Genomic DNA, 10,947 nt, shown 5'->3' on the forward strand with positions numbered 1-10,947 from the left:
ATTCGTTACCATCTACAGGATGACAACAGAAGTCCATCAGCCCCGTCAGTTCTTGACCCAACATGGAAAAGTGTAACCCATCGTTTAATTTATTGTAGTGTAGTTCTATAGCTCACTAACAGAAGAGCAGTTTTTTGTGCTAAATTGTCAGTTTCTCGTCCTCACGTAGTTCAAGCTAGTTCAACGAATACATTTCTTTTTATGTCATTTTTTCTAATTATCTTGTTTTCTTAAACCTCAATAGGTTACATATATGACAAGACACAAAATTCTATACTTGATAATATATGACTAGCTGATATGCCAGTTAAAATTTTAACTTCTAGAGAAAACGACAACATTTAATACCATTTGTAAAAATTGAATATTAATAGTGTAATGTATTGATTTCATCATTAAAATACACGTAGTAATGAACCCGAACATCAATAACATCTCATTTAACTGCGCTTCAACACTTTGATTTTTAATCATATCATCATTTTTTTGGGATCTCTTCCTTTCTCGGAGAGTTCTGTAAAGACTATTATGGAACTTTTGCTTGTATCAGAACCACCCTTACCCTAATTAACAACATTCAACTTAGTAAAATATATTTTTTCAAAAGTAATCATTTAACATCTTTTCTATTTGAAGTGTTTCTGTAGTACCAAATGCGCCTGTTCTTTATGATTTATAGCCACATATTTTGAATTTCGGTGGAAGATGTTGTCTCATAGTTTAACGTAATCTAACGGGGACCGTTTTATCTTAATCTGTGAGTTGTGAAGACCTTCTGTTTTCAAAGTTGGCCTTCCTTCTTCAATTTCAACCCATTTTGTGAATCCCTACCTAAGCATCCTGAAGCTGTTTACAACGCGATTTTTCACCAGAAGGTAAAGAATGTTGATTTTATTAGTTCTAACATCCATTCATCATTGGAGTTGGAAAATTGCCTACGTATAGTTAACCGGCGTTTCTTCATCGACTATGATAACAATTTTTTGAGAGAAGTCTTAACTCGCTATATAATTTCATTGGGAAAAAAAAAGAAGAAAGAAACACTTTTATTTTATTACCATCAAACATGCGTTATTTCGCTTGGAGGAATTTTCAGTCGAGAGACGTTGACCATAACTTTACCGCCATTTCAAGTCCTTCTCAGTCCGCTATATATATCTCGAAACGTTATAATTAATTATTATTATTATCAATAGTTTAGAATTCGAACGCTTAGCACACAATTACATAAAATAATCAAGAAATACGGATGTTACATTGACATAGTAAGATACTGTGAGACAATGTTAAAAGTATTATTCAATCGTTTTTATTAAGCACAAACTACACAATTGGGCTTCCTGTTTTGTGCCCACCACAGGTATAGGAACCTGGTTTTTAGCGCTATAAGTCTTCAAACGTGTCGCTGAGCCACTTGGGGTGCAAAAAGTATTACATTTTTTTTTCATGCTTAAATAACGTAAGTTAGGTAGGAAATCATATGATCGACATGAATATGTTATATTTCATCACTATTTAATAAATATATCTTGATGAAACAGGTGGATAAAGCTTGTATATTTTATCAAGAAAAATTAATTTGCTTCTAACATATCGGTATTTGCATTCAGTTGCCTCAAAAACGCGCTTCGCACTTTGGGGCTGTGTATGCATTATTAAAGTGACAGTCAAATGTGAGTATTCGATTAGAGTAGCCCAAGGATTGGCGTTGGGTGCTGTTGACTACCTACCTACTATCTAATTCATCATTTCTACATTAGAAACGGTTAACCCAAATATTCTTGGTGTGGTTTTGTGTAAAGTTTCAAAGCAAAACACTATCAGTCTTTTATATATAACTTTACAACCTATAAGTAAGTAAATAAGCACTCATTCCACAAAAATGTCGTTTTATTAAATTAACAAACATGAAACAAAAGGTACAAGATTACCATTCTGGGCCTGTGAATTTGTATCTCATTCCTGGTGAAGAATTTAAACGAGAATATCCATAGAAGTTGCATGTTTTGGATGTTTTCTCATGGAACGGTCAAGAATGGGTTACGCATGTTCACATCAGGCTATTGGCCTGACCACCCAAAAGTGGTAATGCCCTGGACTTCAAGCCACCATTTTATGAATGAGCAGGAACCTATCTTGCTTGAAAACAATGTTTTTTTCTTGTAAGTTGGTCATTAGCGTAGACAAGTAGAAGGTCTTGCTTGAGATTTGTGATATATCGAAGAACACTGACCGTTCCTTCGCATACCACCAGTATATCCAGCATCCCGTTGGTGTGGATGCACAATATTACCCGAACGAGGAGTGATATTCGTCTAACTAGTTTGTCACAGTAGCTCATGGTATAAAAATAACTGCTGGTTGGTATCAGCACACATTCGCACACACCTGTCAAGCAGCTATAGCGGTTATTTAATATGGATCTTCCTGCACGTAGAACACGTTCTGTTGGTTTTGACGACCAATTTGTCCAGAAGCTGTTGTTTTCGGATGTAATGTAACTGTATTTGTTACCCTGTGGACAGTGATCATTAAAGTGACCCGGAGGCTCCTCGCTGACTTTGACCGTCCTTCGATCATCCAGTTATGCAACCTCGTGAAAATACGGTTAATTAATGCGATCATTTCGTTCAGGACATAGTTGTTTGTGGTCCGTGGGTTTTTAAGTAGCTCTACCTGTGTTTGTATGTCAAGGATTGTTTCTATATGACGTCACATGGATTTGGTCAATTTGTCTATATACTAGTTCTATGGAAAGAAGGACTGGGCTTCTAACTTGGCGGTTCGAAATCGTTAATATGTTGGGAATTGGAGTGTGAATTCTTCAACTTGAAACTCGTAAGGTTTAAGTATAGCCTTCCTTGATTTTGAACTACTGACTAGAGAGTACAAGCTAGTAGATCCCGTTGTCGCAAAGTCTTTTCTGACACATTAACTACCAGTCCAGGGCTGAATGTTCGGAAAGTATTCAGTGGCATCACGTTTCAAACTTAGGACAGTTCGATCCGCAACTAGATATGCTAACAGTTGGCCCACCTCCTGCCCTCAGCAATAGGAAGGCGAAACCTATTCAAACAGATACTATAACTAAACTAGGCAAAACTTTTGAAGATTAATTTTTTCATGACAATTAGAAGATACGAGTTCTATCGAGCGATGTCTCATTCAATGCTTTTTTAGTATACTTATGTATAAGTTATTGTTCATAGATGAGCAAAATGATGTTCATCCATTATAGTAAAATAATCATAATAAAAGTTCAAAGTTTTTAATAATTTCAATCGCTATATCATAACTCAGTATTGACCAGATACCGTTTTTGTGTTGTTTTTTAGTGTAACAGGGGGAGAGCTGTTTGAGGACATTGTGGCAAGAGAATATTACAGTGAAGCCGATGCCAGGTAAGGCTAATAATTCAAGTTTTCGCTTTCTTTCTTATTTACTTTTTCAGCAGGTTTTGGCGAATTAAGCCTAAAGCTTATCTATGAATATATGAAACCTCCAGATTAGAGCATTTCATTTCATTTGTGTATAACATTACATTATGTAGGATAAACATAGAGATCTGGGGTGGGGGTTAGTTTGTAATTACGTTTCACAAAATATATTTATTGGCACGAACTTCGTTTTAAATTTATCTAAAATGGCAGTGACACCTACAGTCGTTAGCTGCAAAAAATGTTTATCGTAGAATATTCCGCGCATATAATTGACTCAAACAATAATAGTCATGAATATGTAAATATACGCTACAAAGAGGTTCTGTTGTCTAACTTTAAGGTGTAGATACGTTGAGAAGATTCACATGAAATGGAATAAAGCAGCTTCTTTACATTATTTTTCATTTTATTACTGGAACTATTCAATTATAAAGACTCCAGAAAAAAATTCTTAAGCCTAGGCAGAACTATATTTTTCCGCATTTTATTTCGTCTGCTTCTTACTTTTACACTGCAATAAATTACTCGTTCACTTCTTAAAAAAAAAAAGAAAGAATATATATATCGTTATATATTAGGTACATAACCGACAAGATGAGGACTTGTCTCCATGGTAACAACACGAATAGTAGCATAAATACTAAACCACTGATTCGGGCAAATAGAGGATCGAAAACTGCCTGATTTGAGCTAAAATCTGTTAAGATATTTAGAATTGAATATAAACAATAGTTTTTATCTCTTGCGTTGTTTAATCATTTTTCAATAATATTTTACGCATCATGTGAGGCTTTTCTGACATACATTTTTATGGACATATTTTTCAAATATCAGTAATGATATTTCTATATTTTATCATCATACAAAACCAAATCTTGGAAATATACTCATGGGAGCATAAGTGTGTTTCATCTCATACTTATGTCTGTGAAACGAGATAACGACAAGTAAATTAAAATATATATAACTAAGTAGAATGCGGGAAGTTCCTTAGAAATTTTTGAGTCTGTTACAAAATTTTTAGCTTTGTAAAATATTACTTTTATTATAGATGAAATGTCAGAAAAATTCTATCGTGTATTGTTTATTATAGATATGGCAGAGATTATGTTTTCTATACCGATTTTATTTTTTTTTGAAATGCGTAAAATATAGCGTAAATATCATCTTTCTTTTTATTGTTTGTTTTTGAATTTCGCGCAAAGCTACACGAGGGCTATCTGCGCTAGCCATCCCTAATTTAGCAGTGTAAAACTAGAGGGAAGGCAGCTAGTAATCACCGCCAACTCTTGAGCTACTCTTTTACCATCGAATAGTGGGATTGACTGTCACATTATAACGCCTCCACGGATGAAAGGGCGAGTACGTTTGGTGGAACGGGGATTCGAACCTGCGACCCACAGATTGCGAGTCGAGTGCCTTAACCACCTGGCCATGCCGGGCCATTTATTGTTTGTCGTAGGGGTTTATATGCTTTTACTAATAAAAATAATGATCCCCATAGATTTACCATAATCGCTTAGATAATAAATGCCTTCTATCAGATTTCGCGAATGGCCTTTGTCAACTTTAGCATAAACCTTGCGTAAACTCTAATATATGCTCTTTGTCAATTTTACTACACACCATTAGTAATTTTTAATATACATCCTTCATCAATTGTATTAGGTATTAATTATTATGGGTAACAAAAACTTATGTCACAACCTATTGTTAGTTACAATAGTTGTGTAAATTAAATCGAATGTTCTTTAATTCTCCATTAAATCAAGTATGTACTAATGTCAAACAGTGAGACCAAAAGGCTTATAAATTGTCTGGTCACTATGAGATATTGCCTTTATCAATGACAAAAGTCATGCAATGTTAACTTGTTAACTAATGCCAAAACACTTTCGTTTCGAATATCAGTACCTTATTGCTCTGGAATAGTTTCATCCAGACAGCCCAAAAACACAGAAATTACGTAATACCACTTACGTAAGAACTGTAGGGACAATATCGACGTTTTCATATGTGTATTTGTTTATTAGTTAACAAACATATAAAAAGACTCGCGATTCAGAATGCGAACTCTCAGAGGTTACTTTTGTGATTGTTCTGAGGGTGCTATTTACTTAGGCTACGTAAGTTGGTTTAAACTCCTAACTCGCCCCCAAAAAAACTATAAATTACGTCTATTATATACACATTTTCTTATCACCCATGAAAACATTTTTTGACTTACTATTCACATTATTTTAATATGCTTATGGAAAGAATGAAGAAAATCAAACCATTCATTTATTTTATGCGTACAATAACAACTGTTGACACTTCCGATGATACAGAAGTCCTCCTCCATTTTGATTTTGTGACGTCTAGATGAAACTGTTCCCTGAGCACCAAAGTATTGATCTCTCGAAACGGAAATGAATCAGTTTTAGTTAACACTGCACGACCTGATGCATTAATAGCGACAGACAACTTCGAAGTATTTAGGTCTTACTACTTAACACAAAGATATAATTATGAAAACATGTCTGGTTCAATGGACAATTGAAGAATATTAAATTTTATTTACATAACTTAGAACTCTCTTCTTAAAAAAATATACATATTAGAAAGAGACAACATTTTAAAAATGTTTCTCGCTTTAGGTCATCTCTGAAAAGTTACACGTTTTTCAGTTATATTTTGAATTAAGCATTTAGAAATTAAGGCCTCTCAAAATAGATCCTTCAAAACTTTTGTAGCAAAAACAATACAAGAACTATGTGGTTAATACCGTTTTCAACTTAAATAAGATAACAGCATAAATAAAAGTATGTATGACACGTGGATGATGTACTGATTCAAGGATAAAAAAAAGTAATTGTTTTGGGATTCATTATCTGTGCCTTTTATTTTGATCTATTTTACTCAAGAGAATATGTGTACTTAAATGAATGGAGAACTATCTCTGTCACGTGATCGTATTTCAATTCAACTCTTAAATGCCTCTAAAGATAAATTTATGTTTAATTTAAATTTTTTCATGATATACATTTTTGAGTGAAAGAAGTTTTTCCCATTGTCTAAGCATTAATATGGTTAAATCTAAAGTTAACTTATTGCATTGTTTGCTGTTATGTAATTTGAAGTCTTAACTTTATTATTTACCTTTCAAACTTGTAGTACCTAATAAAACATTAACATTATATAAAAGATTAAACTCCTTCTCCAAATGTTGTCTATTCTTGACGAAAATTATAAGCCTGTTTGTGTTTTGCTGTTTTTTTACATCTTTCTTTATTAATTAGCTGTGGTTTCTAAAATTCTGATATGAGAAAAATAAGGTTTTATTATGTCTTCAGACCAACAATTACACATACACAGAGGTGGAGTGCATTATATTAAAATGATTTTGGATATCGCCATGTCCATTCATGCTCGATCTGACGTTTGTGCATATTGTTAATAGCCCTGCAGCGTAGTTTTCTTTGAAGAAGGCTCCGTTGTAAGGCTATCATGTATAAAGCATGCTCCTCTTCCTTACTGTTTCCATGAGCCATCTAGTGTAAGAAGACGATGGTTTCCCAGCACCCGTTTCAACAGTTTTATCGCACAGATATTCATAGATGCTAAGTCTAGCGACTTGACCAGTATGGTTTTGCATAGAATGACATGAATACTGATTTCATTTTCCAGGGTATGCGATGATTAAACAAATATGTCGTGGAAATAATTTGTGTGCACCTGACTTCTGTCGCCTTTCCAGACGGTGATCCTTCTTTATCATGTTGTGTGGGACACGTGGACAGCTTTTACAACTGACCTTTATGTTCGTGGATTATCACTTATTACAAGACGCCTCATTTCACTTGTCATAGCTGGAGTACGATTTGTTTTAGGTCTCTTTTTGGATGGTCCTGGGGGCCTCAAGTTGATCCATATTTATTTGTTTTCCAACATCATTAAGTTCTAAATTCAAATTTTAAAGTTCAAATCCTAAACCACCAATCTGAACACGTCTATATGTTTTGAGTGTATGTATGTTTAGCGTTGGAAAGGGCTGTTACATACTATTTTCAAAAGCCATCACTTTTCTGTGACATCACACTACCTATGTAACGCCAAACAATGTCAATGTATTGTTCTGATACATTTTGTTTCAGCGCAACTTTATACACGCTGTGGGTATTACGTGACTTGATGACTTGTGTAGTCAAAATCGTTTTAATAAGGGGTGTGTGTGGCGATACAGCGACACGAGTATCGTATCGTGAAGCCGTGATACGACTGTATCGATACATCGTCCGATACGATACGATTTATGTATCTTCACGAAATTTGGCAAGCTTTCAGTAAACATGATAATCTTTTGTACAAAAAAATCAGAATTTCTAATAAAGTATTTTTGTTAAAAAATTAATGTTGTAATATATGGAATCAAAGAAGTCACTGCTCCGAGTGTAAAGCGATTTTCATGTTACAATTAAAAATACCTTTCTTTAGCTAAAAATTATTTTTTTTGTAAGCTCTAAAACCACCGAAATAAATTTCCAACCTTTTTTTCCATAATCTTCATATTTTATCTGCTATATTCACAATCCTAATTTTATGGGAGTTCAGTCAGTTTGACCAGCCTCGTAACCACCAAATAAAAAAAAACAACAAAATAAATCAAAATTATCCTTTTTTCCTTTCAAGAACATGGCCTGGTGGATAAGGCGCTCGACTCACAATCTGAGGGTTCGAATCCGCATCCCACCAAACATGCTCGCCCTTTCAGCCGTGGGAGCGTTATAATGTGACGGTCAATCCCACTATTCGTTGGTAAAAGAGTAGCCCAAGAGTTGGCGGTGGGTGGTGATGACTAGCTGTCTTCCCTCTAGTCTTACACTGCTAAATTAGGGACGGCTAGCGCAGATAGCCCTCGTGTAGCTTTGCGCGAAATTCCAAAACAAACAAACCTTTCAAGAATTACTGCAAATTGTAACATGAAACTACATTTGCTTACGCTAAATAACTTAAAGCTCTTAATGTTATACACCTGTTTCTACTTCAGTTTTATTGTAAAGACTGTCAAACTTTGTAACAAACCGTTGGTAAAACTTCTGTATCTAGGTACGTTATCAACTATTATTGTACCAGCCCTAGTTTTAATAAATATAATGCACTCGATACCATGTATGTATGTATTTATGTATATGTGTCTATATAAATATATAATCTCTTTCTATGTGAGTGCGTAATGCAAAGTAAATATACTTGCTACAGATTTCAAAATGTAATCCACGCAAAAAATGTAGTTGAACTAACAAATTACTAGCTTAGGATGTGAAACACAAAAACGGATGAGTGTATTAGTTTTCAAAGAGACAATCTATTTTGTTGAAACATCATGTTAAAAATGTAAATAGAAAAGACTATCAGAGGCATTTTTTTGTAATGAATTAAGTAAATATTAGCTGCTGCCCTATAGTTTAATAATGCTATCTTTTCTGTTTTTTAATTACCAGGTGGCTGAACAGTCATCTCTGTTTTGCTATCGTGTCAATAAGGCTATCAGAACTGTACCTCAAATACTATAATTCCGGTTGAAACTCACTTCATTTATTTTGTGTCAAGTAGGCTTAGTAATATCAAACATACCTCATGAAATAGCCTAACAAACAACATTATGAATGCATACTGCATACACTTCGGGTATCAAAAACTATATTTGTCCACACACACACCCTGTGGCACAGCGTTATGCCTGGGGACTTACAACGTTAAAAATTGGGTTTCGATACCCGTGGTGAGCAGAACACAGATAGCTCATTATGTAGCGTTGTGCTTAACTACAAACAAACGTAATTTCTTAAATTATTCAAATGAAATATGAATTGGAGACAAACAACAAATTGTATATTCTATGTGCTTTTATCATTTATTACGAATCATTTGTACCGAATGAATATAAGTAACTAGGTTTATGGTTTTCGATTTTTACCAGTTTTGAACAGTTATTTCTTGCTTTGTTTTCAAGAGTTGCTTTACAATTTTTAACCTATTTAAACTAAGATTTAACTATATTTGATATCGGTTCTTCTGACTCAGTTCCCTTGAAAATAGCTACTACATACCACTATGAAGGTTTATTGTTTGCAATTGAAAAGATATTTTGCTTGTTGAAACTGATTGAGACATGTAAAACAAGCGCAAAAAAACGTGAAAGTTCGAGCAAATCTTTTATATTTCAACTTTGGGAGATGAAGAGTATATTAATGGTAATAAATATTAATACCGATTTTTTTTTGGTTTGCGCAACATTGGCTGTGTTTTTTTTTTCGCTCTGATCGACTTCCCACTTTTTTCATTTGTAAAATTAAATACTAAAATTCTGAGAAAAAGACAAAAAACACGGAGATCCTTATATTGCTTAACAGCCGTTTCATCATGATTTATTAAAAGCCTAGAATGGCCTGGTGATTATGACTTTCGATTCGTAATCTGCAGGTCGCGGATTTAAATTCCCGTCACCGAACATGCTCGCCCTTTCAACAGTGGAGGCGTTATAATGTAACAGTCAATCTCACTATTCGTCAGTAAAAGAGTAGCCCAAGAAGTGGCAGTGGGTGGTGTTGACTAGCTGCCATCTGTATAGCCTATCACTCCCAAGTTAGAGACGGCTGCGCAGATAGCCATCTAGTAAGTCTGCGCGAAATTCAAAACAAACAATTATGATTTAATTGACACCTAAACTACAGCAAGAACAAAATACAATACTCACAAGCGCATATATAGTTCCACGATCAACAATTTCGAACTTTTTTACATTACGCAAACTTACAACCACTCTACGACAGACTTCTTATCAGACCATTCAGTTACTTTAAGAAAACTACACGAACATGAAATGTTACGCACATTAGATCGCTCGATCATACATGATGGAAATGATCCTAAGTCCCTCTCACCCATAAACATGTATTATAAGTTTAGTAATCTGCTACCTATTGCTAGACCTACCTGATATATCATTATTATAATTTATAAAATAGTGTATTAATAGGGTATTTATGTAAATACACATAATATAGGCTACGAAGTGAAAACGACATTGGAATATATGAACTTCTAATAGCGAGTGCATCACAGTGCGGGTGGTAAACGTTTGTACATAAATAGACATAGCCTTGATAAGGGAATTGAATTCATGCTATAAACTTTCGTGAAATCAGCGCCCTCGTTTATGTCGCCTTTAACATTCGAACAGTGCACCCACGCCCCTGTGCTGAGGGAGGAAGAGATCGAGCTTGCACCTGATCCTCCTAGGTCCAAATGGATCTAAATCCCGATGACCGATTGATTGACACCTGACGTTTATCAGCGAACCATTTTGTAGACTATAATGGGATCAAACTGAGTGAAGTGATAAATAGCACGAAATGCTATAATATAAAATTCATAAACATTGCCTTGAAGAGGGTAATGGGAATAATGAAACAAATTTATAATTTTGTGTGCGCTAATCCTCGTGAATTATCCTGTAGTATTT

General features: G+C 34.4%; 1 protein-coding gene across 1 annotated transcript in view; it reads left to right on the top strand.

Annotated features, from left to right (window-relative positions):
• Window positions 1-10,947, top strand: part of LOC106468644 (calcium/calmodulin-dependent protein kinase type II alpha chain-like) — a 110,104-nt gene that overhangs the window by 51,077 nt on the left and 48,080 nt on the right. Inside the window, exon 3 of the mRNA XM_022397730.1 lies at window positions 3,336-3,401. Within this exon, the coding sequence (XP_022253438.1) occupies window positions 3,336-3,401 (66 nt within the window). The remainder of the gene's footprint in view (window positions 1-3,335; window positions 3,402-10,947) is intronic.

The sequence above is a fragment of the Limulus polyphemus genome, unplaced genomic scaffold (assembly GCF_000517525.1).
Source record: "Limulus polyphemus unplaced genomic scaffold, Limulus_polyphemus-2.1.2 Scaffold90, whole genome shotgun sequence".
NCBI lineage: Eukaryota > Metazoa > Arthropoda > Merostomata > Xiphosura > Limulidae > Limulus > Limulus polyphemus.